At 44.3% G+C, this 17,656-nt stretch overlaps 1 protein-coding gene across 4 annotated transcripts in view; it reads left to right on the top strand.

The window, feature by feature from the left end:
• Positions 1 to 3,621: 3,621 nt before the first annotated feature.
• The window catches only part of BDP1 (BDP1 general transcription factor IIIB subunit), a 74,613-nt gene continuing 60,578 nt past the window's right edge, over positions 3,622 to 17,656 (top strand). For all 4 annotated transcript variants that reach the window (XM_075591979.1, XM_075591989.1, XM_075591996.1 and 1 more), the window contains exons 1-6: positions 3,622 to 4,179; positions 6,295 to 6,877; positions 10,359 to 10,468; positions 11,131 to 11,193; positions 12,655 to 12,780; positions 13,963 to 14,093. In XM_075591979.1, the coding sequence (XP_075448094.1) occupies positions 3,812 to 4,179; positions 6,295 to 6,877; positions 10,359 to 10,468; positions 11,131 to 11,193; positions 12,655 to 12,780; positions 13,963 to 14,093 (1,381 nt within the window). In that variant the 5' untranslated portion in view covers positions 3,622 to 3,811. The remainder of the gene's footprint in view (positions 4,180 to 6,294; positions 6,878 to 10,358; positions 10,469 to 11,130; positions 11,194 to 12,654; positions 12,781 to 13,962; positions 14,094 to 17,656) is intronic.

Raw genomic sequence — 17,656 nt, 5'->3', positions numbered from 1 at the left:
CCTTCCTCTACCCTCATGTTGTGGGCTCCTCCTGGAGTCTGAGGCCTTAAGTCCCCACCCCCAATATTTATATTGAATGGTGACATAACAGATGACCATGGATACCTTGGAGGTATTAGAGACCCCTTAATCTACACCCTGTATGACAGAGTGGGTCCTTTCTGGAACAGGGGTGGGCCAGACTGTCAGTTGCTGAACTGCAACATTAAATGGAAGTCTTATGACTTACTTTACCAACACGCATTAACCCTTTAACTACCTAATGATAATCCCAACAGGAGAGTTACATATACATATATTTATATATATATATATATATATATATATATATATATATATATATACAGTATTCGACAAATCACCCAAAAATCTACTCGCCCAACCAAAAAATCTACTCGCCACCTAGTCCCGCCCCCAACCCCGCCCCTAGTCCCGCCCCCAACCCCGCCCCTAGTCCCGCCCCCAACCCCGCCCCTAGTCCCGCCCCCAACCCCGCTTTAAAATAAAATATATAAATAAAATGAATTCCCGCAATGTTATAAGTTGGAGGGGAGGTGTTCCCTACCTGTCTTCTGGGTTAGGGGGGATTCCGATGTCTTCCGTGTGAAGCTTGAGTCAGATCTGGAAGAAAGCAGTATAAGTTATTTTGGTGTAGTATAGGACAGTTAAGATATATAGGGTAAATAAGATATCCAGATACAGAGAGGAGGAAAGAGAGGGAGAGGAAGAGATGGAGAGGAAGAGAGGGAGAGGAAGAGATGGAGAGGGAGGAAGAGAGGGAGGAAGAGAGTAAGAGAGAGGAAGAGAGGGAGAGAGAGGAATAGAGAGGAAGAGAGGGAGAGAGAGGGAGAGAGAGAGGAAGAGAGGAAGAGAGGGAGAGAGAGGGAGAGAGAAGGAGAGAGAGAGGGAGAGAGAGGAAGAGAGAGGGAGAGAGAGGAATAGAGGGAGAGAGGAATAGAGGGAGAGAGAGAGGAAGAGAGGGAGAGAGCGGAAGAGAGAGGGAGAGAGAGGAAGAGAGAGGAAGAGAGGGAGAGGAAGAGAGAGAGAGAAAGAGGGAGAGGAAGAGAGAGAAAGAGAGAGAGAGAGAGAGAAGAAAGAGAGAAGAAAGAGAGGAGAGAGAGAGAAGAAAGAGAGGAGAGAGAGAGAAGAAAGAGAGGAGAGAGAGAGAAGAAAGAGAGGAGAGAGAGAGAGAAGAAAGAGAGTGGAGAGAGAGAGAGAAAAAAGAGACATAGGAGGGAGAGAGAAATAGAGACAGAGGAGGGAGAGAGAAAAAGAGACAGAGGAGGGAGAGAGAAAAAGACAGAGGGGGGAGAGAAAGAGAGAGGGGAGAGAAAGAGACCAGAGAGAGGGGAGAGAAAGAGACCAGAAAGAGACCAGAGAGAGGGGAGAGAAAGAGACCAGAGAGAGGGGAGACCAGAGAGAGGGGAGACCAGAGAGGGGGGAGACCAGAAAGAGGGGAGACGGGGGGGACCAGAGAGAGGGGAGACGGGGGGAGACCAGAGAGAGGGGAGACGGGGGGAGACCAGAGAGAGGGGAGACGCGGAGAGACCAGAGGGAGGGGAGACGGGGAGAGACCAGAGGGAGGGGAGACGGGGGGAGACCAGAGAGAGGGGAGACGGGGGGAGACCAGAGAGAGGGGGGCAGGGGTGACTGACTGACCGGGGCAGGGGTGACTGACTGACCGGGGCAGGGGTGACTGACTGACCGGGGCAAGGGTGACTGACTGACCGGGGCAGGGGTGACTGACTGACCGGGGCAGGTGACTGATTGGGGGGGGGGGGGTACCTCTGGTGTCACACACATACTCCCATACACACATACACATTCTCCCATATACACACACACACACACACACACACACACACACACACACACACACACACACACACACACACACACACACACACACACACACTCCCATATATACACACACTCCCATATATACACACTCCCATATATACACACACTCCCCATATATACACACACCCACATATATACACACACACTCCCACATATATACACACACACACACACACACAGGAAAGGCAGCGGGACCGAGCACCACCACTGCCCCCCCCCATGACCATCTCCAGCCCGGAGATGCCGGGACAGGGCGAGAAGGGGGAACACCCCCACTGCAATCAGCGGGACGCGGGGACGTAGCAGAGAAGGAGCAGAGGGGCCGCAAGACGGAGGATTGGAGAGTACTTACTTACTCTCCAACAGATCTCCGGCCAGAAAGAATGGCCGCTCGTTGGGGGCGGGCTCATATAGAGCCTGGCCGCGCGCCCACAAAGCCTGGGAGCTCGCACCAATCAGCTGTCAGGTAGGGAGTTTTTTTTTCCAGCCAGCGCGAGCAGGGAAATTTCAGCGCGAGCGGGGGGAAATTTTAAAAAAACGCACGTGGCGCTGCTTGGGCCAATATTTACTCGCCGGGGGGTTAAATCCACCCGCCCCGGGCGTGTAAATGTATAGGATTGTCGAACACTGTGTATATATATATATATATATATATATATATATATATATATATGTGTGTGTGTGTGTGTGTGTGTGTTTGTGGCAATGTAATCTGTGTGCAACAATTGTCATCAGCATTAGTTAAAAATAATAGAAATTACTTTAGGTACAGTAATATACACTTCCATATATCATTAATGCAGCAACAGTGCCCGCAACAGCAATGTCCCCCTGCAAATACTGTCAATTTGGCTGCGCGACATCAAATGGCACTGCGTTGCCATACGAACGGGAAAGTCACGTGACGTCCGTTGCCATGACAATGAGACGCTACATGATGTCATGCGGTGCCACGTTGTCATGGCAACTTGACGCCGAATGACGTTACATAGCATCCTGTTGTCATGGCAACAGTGTCATTTTTTTAAAAAAAATCTCCGGGTTGACCGTCAGTCGAAGGTGGCAACCCTGGTTGTAGTTCCCCATAGAGCTTTCTATCATTGGGGCCACGTGCGCGATCTGTAATGGCCGCCACTGCTCTCAACTGCGTAGGCGCAACCTTGGAAAGCCCCTGTGCTACGGAAAGCCCGTTGCCATTTCCCAAACACTGTTATGGCCGCCGCGACGGTTCGCAGAAGCGACACATTAAACATGGCAGCGTCCTGCCGCAACTGCCACCGGGAGCCCCCGGCAACACGCTCGCCCCCGCAGCAGCACACACGTAAGGGAGAAAGGAACCGGGAGACAGGGGGACCCTGGCTACATACATATATATATATATATATATATAAAATGTAGAGGTATCTGTACCATGTTAGCCGAGCTTAATAATCAAAAAGAAATAGACGATACCGTTCTGTGGCTAACAAAATGCTTTTATTTGTGCGAGCTTTCGCACAATATAGATATTATTCAGACTATCTCCTCAGATTCTCGTGATATTTCCTGGTTTTCCTATGCCAATACCAGTGCACTCAAATCCTCAATTGTCTCTGATTTTCATGATCTGTGCACATATGAAAAAGAAAAAAAACCCCTAGGACGGTAGTTTACATGTATGAGAACACACATAGTTTACATGTATGAGAACACACACGTTACGTGGCCTACAGTATGTGCTGCCGTGTGTGTGTGTGTTTTGTCTCCACACTGTTCCATAGACGAGACCACGGCGTCTTTGCTTTCATGACGCCAGTGGAAGTCGCCGCAATATGACCTCATTGTGAAATCCCTCCACGCCTCACGTTCACCACATGACGTAATTTTCAGGAAAGCCAGGGCCTGGCGGCGAAGTGCCGGATCGGGGCTCGCGCGGGATGAAGAGCAGCAGTTGATCCCACCGCGCGACACCATGTTCCGCAGAGCGAGGCTCAGCGTCAAACCCAACGTGAAACCGGGCGGCCGCGTACCGGGGCCAGGAGGAGGAGTGGGACCGGGGACTCGGGGAGCAGGAGGTGGAGGAGTGGGACCGGGGACTCGGGGTGGAGGAGTGGGACCGGGGACTCGGGAAGGAGAAGGAGGCGGCGGTGTCGAGCCCGCGGCAGGTGGAGGAGCCCCCGGGCCACCTCGCCCGGAGAATGAAGATCACAGGGATGATAACGCGGCGGCGAGTCAGGAGGTCGGGGGTAGCAGCTTGGCAGGGGAGGTCAGCACTGTGCTGCCCGCAGCGGAGAGCGGGGACCTGCAGGCCCGGGAGGCGGCGGCGGCGGCGAGAGGCCTGTGAGTGCTGGCTCTGAGTTATTCATTCATAGGGGGTGTGTGTAACAAGATCTGTCTGTCTCTCGTGCCAGTGGTACGGTATGTGCATCCACTGTATACCCTTTATATGTAGGGCTCGTGCCAGTGGTATGTGCATGCATTGTATACCCTTTATATGTGAGAGGGCTATCAGATGTGCAGGGTTAGATTAGTTTTTAAAACACTTATTCCACTTGGTGACACCGTCTGTAAAAGCTTAAAACAAGCTGTCCAATCATTAGAGGGGCTCTCCACCATGTGTCACACTTGCGGACGCGTCTTGTGGCACTGGGCTGGAGCTCTGTACTGTACCGGTCATGCTGCCCAGGAAAGTATGATGTGATTTGTTAACTCCTTTACATCAATTATGTGTGACGTGTGGCTGTAGCATATGCTTCAATATTTAAACTTGGGTTCAACTCGGTGTATATGTCTACAGTATGTGTATGTATATGTACAGGCATACCCCGGTTTTAGGACACTCACTTTAAGTACACTCACGAGTAAGGACATATTTTCAATAGCACCATGCCCCTGTGTCTGTACGCTCGCTTCGCGAGTACGGACATTTATTCTGCCTTAGGCCGTGCGTATAGTGCCCGTGACCGGTGATGGGTGACGTCACCCGTCGCCGCTAGCGAAGTTATATTTCGCTTTGCGGCGGCGTCATGTGCTTCTGGTCATTTGATTTGTTCAGGGGATGTCACATGAGGCGACAGCCCTTGAAAAATCAAATATTGCGGCTATTTGCACTCAACTGTGAATATCCACTGCCTGCATTATGAGGCAGTGTATTGATTACGTCTAGTTATTGTGACTCGGCAGTCTCATCCTTTGCCAAATTTGCATTATTGTTTTTTTATGATGTCTTTTCTTACTGTGCTAACGTGATCTAAAATGCTAGTCTAGCTGTCGGCTGATATTGATACTGGAGAGCTCCTTGATTCTTTTTTTTAATGAATGTTGGTTGCAAATTTTTTTTGTTGGGAACTGTTTAGTGATTTAGTGATGAAACTGATTCTTGTAGCTGGTTCAGTCCAGTTAAAATTGTGAACAAAATTAGTACTTTACTACTACAGTAGGTGATAAATTGAAGATCACTACTGCCTGACCTGAGAGAGAGATCATTGCTTGTCTTTAAAACCTAGTACTTTAGAAGTACTCCTTCACTTATTAACTGGAGCACATTTTCATAGCATGAGGGAGAGTAGCCTTCCCTACTGTATAGGTGAACCCTGAGCATGAGGAATGTTTTTATGTTGGAAACAACTGGAGGTTTGAGAATAACCGCTGAATGTACTGACACGGGCACCTTTGCCCATTGTGCTGATCAAGTGAATGGCAAATGTGCAAGCAAACGTTTTTTTTTTAGCAATTACACTTGACAGATGAGCTCAACAATGTAAAACTTTTAGTTATCTGAATAAGTTTCTTAAATACAACCTGTTTACTACTAGAGGGGCCCGCAAAGTGTTCTATTTGGAGTGCAGGAAATGAGAAAATTGTAAAAAGGGCCGATAGAGTTGCAGCAGAAATTTGAGTGGATTGCTGTACATAAAAGTAGAACAAGGAAGGTAACTGAGTTAGGAAATGAGATTAAACTGACTTGTAACTAAAATGCAAAAGGAACAGTTAATACAATAAGCCAGGGATGCGCAAACTTTTGTTTGCGCCCCGTGTCTGTTCTGCCCCCCCTCTACTTACGCCCCACCCCCCCCTCTTAACCGTCTCTCTGGCATCAGTGACGTCGCGTTGCCATTTGCCTTGTCATGGAGACGCGTCGCCGAAGAGCGACAGAGCAGGTTAGAGGCCTTGCGCCTCCCCCGGCATTTAATTTAAATGCTGTGGGGAAGTGCACTGGGCCTCTAAACGCCGCCCCCTCCCCCCCCCAGAAAATCTTGCGCACCCCTGCAATAAGTAAACATTGTACAACGGTCAGTTATGTAGGTTTTTTGTGAAGGATTGGTTGGGGATGAAACAAAACATATCAGCAATGATGCTAAATTGGCTAGGGCAATAGAATAAGTCATTGCATTTTTCACTTTTCTAACACTTCTTTCTAATCCTGTTATCTCAACCTTTTTATTTTATTGATAGGGATGAAAAGACGGCCAGTGCGAGCAATGGAGGTCGACCAAGTAGACCACCTTCTGCAGCACTGCAGAGAAGAAAGCGAATTTCTACTTTGCCCAACCTGGCTAAACCAAGGGCTACCAATTCCGTACCTGCTATTACTCCAGCTCAGAAGACTTCTCAGGGGGAAACCCCTCCATCACTACCCAGCAACAGTATACCTCTAAAGAATGACGCTTCTCAGCCTGAGAAGACAAAGTTACAGAGCTGTCCAAAGTCTCCCACTCTGAATGGAGCTTCTCAGGCGCAGCACCTGTCTCTGCCTGAAAAGAGGACCCCCGTACCTCAGGTGCCCCAGTTTTCCCCTTACAAGAAATCTGTCCTTAAACAGCCAGAAGTAGGTCCTACCAAAAGTGTTGGGTCTCCCCAAAAGGAGGAGCTGTGTCCTCTTAAAGAGAGACCCTCACAGGACTCTAGCATCCAAGAATCATCTCTGTGTAGTACCAATCCTTCTCTTGTGAAGAAAGTGGGTAATTTGGAGCACGAGAGACTGAAAAGAGCCAGGAAATTAAGGGAATTGCTTAGAGATGAACTGAGGAAAGAGCGGGTAAGAGCCATTTCTTTCAATGTCATTACTAGCTGTTGATGTCTCGTGAAATCCTAAACTAACCTCTTCTATGCTTGCGGGACCTGTAACCCATTGCAGTAAAAGCTCTTCAGCAAGGTGCAGGATATATGCAACTAAGGGCGCGCGGCAGTTGTAGTTGGCTGAGGTTAGTCAGACTTTCTATAATGGTGCCGCACACGGCAGTTTGCATGGAACCAGCCGACAGGGGGGAAGATGAAGAAAACACACACACACACACACACACCCTCGCTCACAGCATACACACAAAAAGTGTGTGGCGCACAGGGTTGCGCGCACGCACGGCCGCACACACTATAGAACGGCCCTTAGCCATGAAATGTTACAAACTTGTGTGCCCTATAGGAGCAATATGTTAGAAATACAGTTTATAATAAAATGACTGGGATTTTTCCTAACATTAGTCAAGAAGTGGCTAACTTTGGCTTATGATTTAATGGCAGGTACAGAATGGTGCAGAAGGCCTATACAGTAGCTTTGGGTTTGTAAGCAGTAGTTACAATGTAAATAATTCTGCATGATGATGGCGCCATTTTATGTGCCTGTGCTGTGGTCTCCGAATACAGAAAGGAGGAGTCTCAGCCAGAAGGGGTTTCTTGGCATTAAATTATAACCCTTATGACTGTATTTCTTGGTACATAGTTAACCTTTGCTCCAGATGCATCACAGAAACAATTCTATTGACTTCTTTCTTTGATATGTGGTGTCGTTTTTGCACCAAAATTTTACCCATTTTGTCTTGATACAGACTCAAGTTTTCTGTGTTGTGCAAGGCAAAATTATTTGGGTGTTCTCTGTTGTTTGTGGAAACAAGATCTCTCGCGCTCTCTCTCTCTCTCTCTCTCCCCTGTGTACAGTGCTGACTCACCTGATTGACAGGTCAAGTCACCGCTGCACAGCTCAGTGGGGATCGGAGCGTAGGTAGCACTGGGGGTGGGGCTTGTCGGAGCGGAGATGCGAGTGCACGTGTCTGTCTTTGTCACAGATGCAATCTGTCCTACACACCGGGACACAGAGCAGATGATGGGTGGGGAAGGGTAGCTGGAACGCCCCTGCGCCTAACACAATTCTAGCTCCTAAAAATTCTGTCTTGACTACTAAATATTTTGTGTGCATGTGTATGCATTGTGATGCTTTTTTTTTTTTTTTTTGGAAACCAGAACAAAGACAAAATTATATCTAAACAACAATAAAGAATACATCTTTAAATATGAAGCCGAGACAGGCAAAAGCAGGAAGCTCAGTCTCCCACAAAAATAACAAAATGGCAAATAAGTATGTCAGAGGCCCTATTGACGTACAAGTTAGGTCAGGAACGCTATTTTTTTAGGGAATAGTTGGCTAAATGTTGAAGTAATCGCATTGCTGGAAATGCCGCTGCACCTTTGGCACGAAGGTTAATCTGTAGCCTCTATAGCTACAATGGCAGCCTTTAGACTGCACTGGGCCCTGGGAAGGGTTTCATTTTAACCACGGACACTTCATATTTCATAAGCTTGTATCTCCTGAGCCAGGGACAGCTTGTAATTTTGTGGGGCTCGGTGCAGGGGCTTTCGCGGAGCCTCTTACCTGGTCCGGCAGGCCTTTCTCCTCCTCAAACGTCGAGGTGTCACGTTGTCATGGCAATGCATCATGTTATCATGGCAACGTGATGCCACATGACATCGCGGTGCTATGATGGGACACTGTAGGAGAGGAGATGGCGCCAGATTAAGTAAGAGATGCTTAAAGGAGCCCTGCGCTCTCTCTCCGACAATCAGTGTAACTGTTGTGGGGTCAGAGCGCGGAGCTCGGTGTGATGCCACCGATATAACCACCATCAAGCTGGCCCTGTCCTGAACAAAGCATCAGACGTGATCACCTAAAGTAAGTAAAAATACAATGCAAAAAATGGTGATCAGCCGGACTGTTGCTTTAACCCTTTGGGTGCCCCACGATGTAGTCACTACATCGTGCTGTCTGGCACTCCAGGTGCCCCATGACGTGACGGTCATACCCAAAGAGGGTTGTTCTTGCTGCGTTCCCATGGATCTTTCCAGTAGTGAAACGGAGGACTCCTTTTCTGTGTCCTGAAAAACCACTGCAGTCACATAGGGGCCGTGGCACACGCGTACTGCGAACCCTCTGGAACGCCAAGGGTTAAATGCACAATGGGTCATTAATGGATTTATTTTCCCATATCTACATATTGATTCATATAAGCTTTATTAATGCCTCACTCAATCTGCTATGCAATTCATGCCCATCTAACTACAGAATAGTTAAATGTGTAGTCGGTCCCACGTAGGACCATCTTGAACCAATGAGTGTGCCCGTAAATCAGATGTGTGTATATATAGTGTAAGGTTCCTGTTGACGAGCGAATTGGTGACTACTTATAATGGAATCATTGTTACTGATGTCATGCAGGCAGAAAGTTTTGGCTGATGGGCATATAGTTTATAAAGGGCCAGTCTAATGAAGTGGCTCAAACAGTGTGGTTTTTGTTTTTTATTTTTTTAAAGCAACGTATTAGTGTAACTAACTTTCTTACAAAAATATGAAATCACAGGGCATTGCACACACTATGGGAGCAAAAGGTTCAATGTATTACATGCCCCTCGGGAAGCAAAAGGGTTAAAGTAACTGTTTTTCTTTATTTGCATCTTGTGACAAATGTGCATTTCTCTAAACACTGCATTCAAGCATATTAATTATAAACATAACATTATTGAAAAAATAAATACACATTCTCAATTCGCTACATTTAATCTATTAAACATTATTTTAAGGACAACGTTTCTTTGAATAAAAAACAAAAATGGATTTTTGTGGTCTGGAGATCTCTTGGTGTGTAGGATCACTGCAGTTTCACACCACACAATGGTTTAATAGTGTTTATTAACATAATAATGAGGTATTACTGTTCTGAAGGATGTTTCCAGTCACCAGTTAATCTGTTCAGCAACTACCGGCTCCTGCTTAGTGGCCATAGGCTTTTTGGTGTTGTAACAAAGTTTTAAAGACCTCTGTTTCTTAAAGCAATCTGCGCTGATCACCATTTCTTTTGTATTTTCTTGCCCTTTCCAACAGTGTTTTGTTGTTTTTGATCTGGTGCTCCATTCAGGAGATGTGTTAAAGATATTGTGTGTGTGTGTGTGTGTGTGTGTTAAATGGAGTCCTTCCCAGGGCCCCGTGCAGTCTATAAGTCACCACGGTAACCTCTGATGCTAGAAATGAAGAAAATCATGACATTCTAAATTGAAAACATTTTTTTTATTTAAAACGCATAATTATATAATTACGTGAGTTGAACTTGTATAGACTTGTGGGGGGATTGCTGCTTGAAGGTATAGACTGTCACTGAAGAATAAAATGACACATTTGTCCTTTCATCGACTGAAGTTTACTACGGATGACTTCCGCTTGGTATTTACTATGAGTGTTATCTTCTGCTTTGTAGAAAGTATGGAAACAGATGCATCCCATTATGGACACCAGTACACAGCCAGAACGCTCCAAAATGATTATGAGAGACTTCGTGTACTTCATCCCATTTAACAACCCGATGACGTGAGTGAGGCAGGCGCACTGGCCTCGTTTGGTTTCTGAAGGAAGTGTTAGTTGGTTTTCTTGTCTGCTATGAAAAGAGGTCTGAAAATAAAAGGGGTTGCAGGGTAAATGTAAAAAAAATAGCTATTCTCAGGCAGAAAGTAAGGAAGGAAGAACGTGGCACCGTTTTATGGACAATATATATTTAATATTTATAACAGCATTTTGAATATCTGTACGATGAAGTATGAGTTACATGGGGAAACGATTTTGTTTTATATTTGGTTTTCATTTTTTTTAATCCTGATAATTTAATTGTAAAATCATGAAGCAGATTCCTATTTTGGTGAAATATTGATTTCTAGTTAACATTTTGATCATCAGCAAAAGTATTAAATGTGGTTTCCAAGCTCTATTGAACCTGCAGCGTAGGTTCAGGGCACTCACGGAAAGCACAAACTCTCTATTCTCTATTTCCATGCTCTATCACCTGACTCTGATCATCAAATCATTAATTTTTCATTTACAAAGGAATCTACTGTTATCCTTGTACTTAAACATGTGTTTTATTTTTAGAGGTGACACTCCAACTGTTACTGTAACATTGTGTTTAAAAGTACTAATTGCATTACAAAATCTTGCTTACAAATGTTTTCTCCCCCCCCCCCCCCAACCTTCTTTAGATCTTCAATTGAGGAAAAAAAAAGTTGTGAAAAGTCGCCACCTGCAGAGACTCAAACCGCTGTGTGAGTTCAGTCTTCAGCTTTCAACTATTCTTGACTGTCTGTAGCATGTAATCCAGCTCTGCCAACCTGAAAGAGTATGTCCTGTGCATGGAATGTGTTCGGCTATGGCCATATTTACGAAGTGGTGCCACTTCATAAGAACCCTCCTGTACTGAGGGACACTTACCAGCCGGACTCATTTGAATGGTCCATAAAGCGCCATACTTGGTAATCGGTGCTCTACCTTCTGTGCCAGAAGATACTTTACAGCCCATTTATTTGAATGATCCATAAAGGGCAGTATTTACCAAGCTGTAATAAAATGTCTTGCAGAGTAGCACTGCTTGGTGAATATGGTCCATTGTCTTAAACTGTGGTGCTTCAGTAATGCGTCTGCATGTTCCAGGGCTTAGTGCTGTCACGTGTTTGCAGTCTGGCTGCATGACACGCTACAGTGACCCTAGTGGACTTTCAGAAATATTTTACAGCCCTAATCTGACATCAGCAAACCACTCGGTGATGATAGTATTATTAGAACCTGTGTGGGTTGTTAACCATTAATGCGTTGTAATGTATTGGGTTGCTATAGCAACTACTTAACAATCACTTCCTCTTTTGAAATGGGAAGCCATATTCGGTGCCCTGGGAAACTGGGTGTTTGCCGATCAATTGGCAGTTTAGGTAATTACGTTACCTTTATAGCAGAGATGGTAAAGTCCCAGGGGCCTAAAATGTAACCCCTGGCGCCTGTGCTGTGCGCAGTGATGACTGACAAGATTGATGGGTCAAGTCACTGCTGCACAGCTCAATTAGATGAGCGGGAGGATTGGAGAGCAGGAGGCGTGCGAGGGCTGGGGGCAGGGCTAGGGAAGGTGTCGCAGAGTGAGTGTCGGGGTCACAAGAGACAGAGGGACGGGGCTAGTGTGAGCCGATACCTGAGTTTTTAGTGAGTATGTGAGTGTGTGTCTGTCTAGAGTGTCTGTGTGAGGTACGCACAGACATACAGAGTGACACATGATGGGTGGGGAGGTCAGCTGGGTAACCGTAAAACTCCCCCCTCCCCCCCCCACCGTGCTTGCGCCGAACAAAACGTGGATCTATATTTAAAAAATAAATAAATAAAATACTTCTGGCAAGAGCCAATGCCACTTGAAGTTTCAAACTCTGACAGTGATTAATTTTGTCCTACTGTATGTTTCTTTTTATATACTATTTCTGCACTGTTTATGCAATCCCATTTGTACGCCTACTGTATGTTGGATATGGGGTTGGTGCTAGTTACAAATGAAGTCTCATGTGCCTGGTAAAGCCATGAAGGCAGAATGTATTCTAAAGTAGTGACCAGGCCTTTAGTTGGTGTGATATGTCTTAAAACTCTAGTGAGAGAAGTGGCCTGGAATAATTATTCTCCAGCCACCTGCTGACCTACGTCTGTCTGTCTGTATGTAATTTTTTTTTTATTCCTACTATTTTATACTTCAGGCCAGAACCAAGAACCATTCCCAATGAGGAGGATGGTGATGCAGACGAGGAGGAGAACGACAGCCAGTTAGTTGTCCCTCGTGTGAAAGTGGCAGAAGATGGGACAATTATTCTTGATGAGGAGAGGTAAACACAAGAACAGTGTGAGTGGTTGTTTCTAGAGTGATACACAGTGGGAGTTGTTAAACATTGAAGTTGCCTAAATGTCTCCTGTGTGTAAAATGGGATGGATACTTCACTAGTTGCAAAATTAGTGCTTTACAATCTTTAAATTACTTTATGTCCAGTGATCTCTTGCAGGATTTATTGCTCAATTTACAAGTAAGATTTAAGAGTGGCAAGTGTAAGAAAACTTTGAAACATCTCCGTGCTAAGCGCACTTACAATCAGAAACATTTTCTATGAATATAAATAATTCTTCTCATTTTACCACCCAACACGTTAACTCCCCCCCCACCCCCAACTCCCCAAATCAGCAGTAAAAAGTGTATGCACTTAAACTAGATGTACCCATGCTTTCTTTAATTATGAATAGCAAGAGGTTTGAATTCTATGCAACGACCATTGTTAGCCATTGTTTCCCTTGTTTAAACTATTTTTGGTAGTTTTAAGGATTATGGGGAAAATGAATGATTTGATGTACTTAATCCACATATCTTACATTTTGGACATCCACAACACACCATTTCTCCTTCAATGCTCTATGAAACACTATTATGACACACCTGAAAGCTTTTACATGTTAGACTCATACCACTAAAGAGCTCATTATGCTTTGTTCTTGTCAAGGTGTACTTGTTCTAAGCATATACATTCATAGTCGGCAGTTTTCTAAACAAAATTGGCCCAAGATGATTTTGTGCAAGGAGGTGGGGGGAGCTTGAATTGACATTTACAAGTACATTTACATCAGAAGAATAAAAGGTTGACAGCGGGTCATTGTATAAGGGTCCTCTCTCAATTAGATTTTTTTGCTTCCATTATATATACATAGTGGTTCTAAATTCCCATTCACATTCTAAGCTACAAAACATATATGTATATCTTGAATTATATAGCGCCACCATGTAAATAGTGCTTCACAGCAGTAATACACGTGCCAATAGGAATAAGAGCGTCATACATAAATGTAGGTATTGGGAAAAGGAGTCCCTACCCCAAAGAGCTAACAATCTACGTAACAAAATATATCCTAGTCTAACTTTTTAAATTAAGCTCTAATAATTGTACACCTATAAATGAATAATACTGCCAATCCCCTGCAATCTTGGTTATTCAGGAAAACAAGAAGAATGTCTGTTTTTTCAGTTTAACAGTGGAAGTCACAAGAATCAAAGCTCCAGTGGTTGAGAGCGACGATCCCATTTTTGAGCGAGGCTCCACGACCACCTACTCCAGTTTTCGAAGGAGTAATTACACTAAGCCTTGGTCGAATCCAGGTAAGGACATGTTGAGGGCGTTGCACACAACACATTACATCAAGTGCTTGCCAGCCACCCTAGTGTTAGAGGTTGTGTTATTCTATCATATACGTATCATTGTAAGATCTGTCATACTGACATGGATATTGGTTCATTATTATTATTACCTGCTCGTTCACACTGACATACTTACAGGATCATCATTATTATTGATTTAATTTCAGGCATGCAGATGAGAACCACTAGGCCCACCTAATCTGTCCATTTATCTAGATGCTGAAAAACCTCAGAACCCTTTGTGGCCTTCTTTTACATTTCCAAAGTCGTAATCCTATCCCAAGCATTTTTAATTGACTTACTATATTGGCCTCTACCATCTTTGTTGGCCGATTTTCTTTTATTCCATGAATCTGCCACCCTATCCATAAAGCAGTACTTCCTCTCATTGCCCGTAGCCTGCCACCCCGCAGATTCAGAGAATTACCTCTTGTTCTAGCACTTCTCTTTCTCTGAAATATGCTTTTGTTGAACCCATTTGTAAATTTTAAAACGTTTCTATTATTCCTCTTTCTCTCCCCCCCCCCCCCCTCCCAAAAGCTGTACAGATTCAAGTTCTTCAGTCTGTCCTGATAAATTTGGCTGTAGCCTGTGCACATTCTATCATTTGTCCTTGTGGAGATTTGATTGCCAGAACTGAACACAGTACTCTATATGAAGTCACACCAATGACATATAACGGAGCCTCTATTTCTTGTGCCAATACCTTTGTTTAATCAACCTTGCATCTTACTTGTTTTCCCCGTTGCTTTACTACGTTGCTCGCCAACTTTTAAACCAGCTGAAATTACTCCCAAGTCCCTTTTCCTTTGTAGTAGTTGAGATTATAGTGCAATTCATCCTGTATTCTCCCTTTGGGTTTTTCTGTCCCAAGTTCATTATTTTGCTCTTTTTGGTTTTAAGTAGCAGTTACCACACTCCTGACCATTCCTCTAATCTATCTAAATCATTAATAATGTTGTTTAAGCTCCCGAAGCGTCATCCCTGTTGCAGATCTGTGTCATTTTTAAAAATGGCATACGTTATCCTCCAGGCCATTTGTAAAGATATTAAAGAACACCAGTCCCAGTGCAAATCCATGAAGTACTTGACGTCACCTCCCCTCCCCCCCCACCCCTCATCTGAATGCAATCCATTTGTAACAACTCTATGCCATATATCCTTCACCCAGTGTCTTATCCATTCAACGAATTTACAACTTTGGACTGTGTCAAAGGCCCTACTAAAATCTTAGAAAATGTCCTTTAGATTCCCCACTACTACGTCAGGCTCTCACTGGCCTGTAGTTAGCTGCTTTACCCTACTGCTGCTTTTGTAAAGTGGGACTATGTTTGCGCTTCTCCAGCCATCTGCAACTTAACATGTTAATAGTGACTTGTTAAATAGCTCCTTTAATAGCACTCCTCTAAGATCTCTTCATATCATTGGATGTATTCTATCTGGCCTCATTGACTTGTTCACTTTTAATTTTGACCGTTCCATTAGGATGGTCGCCTGTATAAATGGGCAAGTCTCCACACTTCCTTCACTTGTGAAAACTGAGCAAAAACTAAGGTGATCTTCTATGCCTCTGTCTCCCACAAAAGGACCATCCTCTTCTGTCTTTTAGTTTTACAATTCCTCCTTTTTGTTTTTATCCTTTAACAAAACTTTTGTTTGTTGGTTTAAATCTCCTACTAGGGTCTTTGCGCACCTGATTTATATGTTTATCCTCCTTCTGCCTAACCCGATACCGCACACTATCTTCTTTCTACCCTGTCCTTTTTGTATAGCTGTGTCCCAGTCCTGATCTTCATTGTACCATGGCTCTAACAGGCATAATATCCAATTCATTCATTGCAATTTGGTTCTCCTATTATATTTCCCGCATTACAAGCATTTGTACCCATAGAACAAAGACTTCGATTACTGCTTATCTTCATCCTTCCTGTTTTTCCCATACACCTCATTCTGGTTGTTGTGGTCGGTGGTCTTTTTATTTTTAATAATGGCTCAATGGCTCACTGAATATCTTGGACTACATCTGCTTTGGAGGGAGCTCACTTATAATATAGGCCCATATCTAGGGATTCTGTTTTTTTTATTTTTTTCCCTTCCATAAAATCAGTGTTTAGTTATGTGTGTTCCTGTGTTTCAATTTTTTTAGACATTTTTTTTAAATATAAATCAAATGAAAACACAGGAACACAAATAACTAAACACTGATTTTATTGGAATAAAATAAAAAATAATCTGTGTATCAGTATTAACAATCAAAAACGAATTGCCACGCATTTGTATTTGGTGTTTGTTGGTGCACTTTTTTTAGTTTCTAAGTTCTCATGTGATGCCCTTTGTCTCCTTTCTGTGGACGACAGGCTGCCACAAGAGGCAGAATTTAATAGGAACTGATGCTTTATTTCCTATGTTTTATCGGTTTTAACCGAAAGTGCAGTGGCACAGATTGGGATGTGCCTGTGATCTAAAACTCTCACCCTTCCAGAGCCCACAGGAGGAGCAGCAGGAGAGATGTTTTGTCTTGCAGGCAGACGCGCTGGGGGGTCGGGAGGGGGGGGAGCGTTTCGAGGAGCGTGGCCGTGACGTCACGGAGCTGGTTCATCCTCATTGGGCGAGGGGGGGGGGGGGGAGCGTTTCGGGGAACGTGGCCGCGAAGTCACAGAGCTGGTTCACCCACATTGGGCGACCCGCTCAAGTGACCCGGCTGTCGTGCGGCAAAGACAAAAAAGTTTCTCTGCAAGCAGCTCTCCGGCCAACGCTCGTGCGTACATGCGCACTATACACAATCACAATACCCTAATGGGATTCATCGCGCGCATGCAGCATGGACGCGGCCTAACAATCTCCTCCCGCAACAGAAGTGCCAACTGTTGAGACAGTAACTAAATGTTCAGAATGTCTAACATAAAGTTACTGCCTTGCAACATTACACTGTACAACACTAAACATTGTAGCGGGTTGTAAATGCTACCGACTATGTGCTTTGTTCAAACGCTTGTTTAAAACGCTCACTTCTAAAACCAGCTGCACTTGGAACAATAATTATGGGTCTGACCGAGTTTCCTTTTAAATTTTTATTATTATTTTTTTCCCAAGTGTATGAAACTTTATCTGTAATGAGATCAACTTTACATCTATTTTGAATATTTCGAGGAAATTCAAGTTTAGTTTTGAGAATGAGTTTGCTAATAACAGCTGAGCTTTAACGGCTGATTTGAACTCATTTTATATTCGCAGCACGTTGTTCCACATGCCAGTATGTTTCTAATGAGACAAAAAAAAAACTAGGGTAATAAGGTAACACAAGTACTTGTACTGTACACAATAGGACATTGTCACGTACAGTTGGTAAATGAATACTGCGGGTCCACCAACAATTGTATAAATATTTTGTTATTCTTTACTCTTTATTGCTCTGTTGATCGTTGACTGGGGGTAATTGGGACAGTTTTGGGGAATTGGGGTGTTCCGTAGGTCTGTATTGCATAAACTGCTTTATAACTTTTGTTTCCCTGGAAAATGACATG

The sequence above is a fragment of the Ascaphus truei genome, chromosome 1 (assembly GCF_040206685.1).
Source record: "Ascaphus truei isolate aAscTru1 chromosome 1, aAscTru1.hap1, whole genome shotgun sequence".
Classification (NCBI taxonomy): Eukaryota; Metazoa; Chordata; class Amphibia; order Anura; family Ascaphidae; genus Ascaphus; species Ascaphus truei.
Note: the sequence above shows the minus strand (reverse complement) of the source record. Positions and strands in the feature narration are given on the sequence as shown.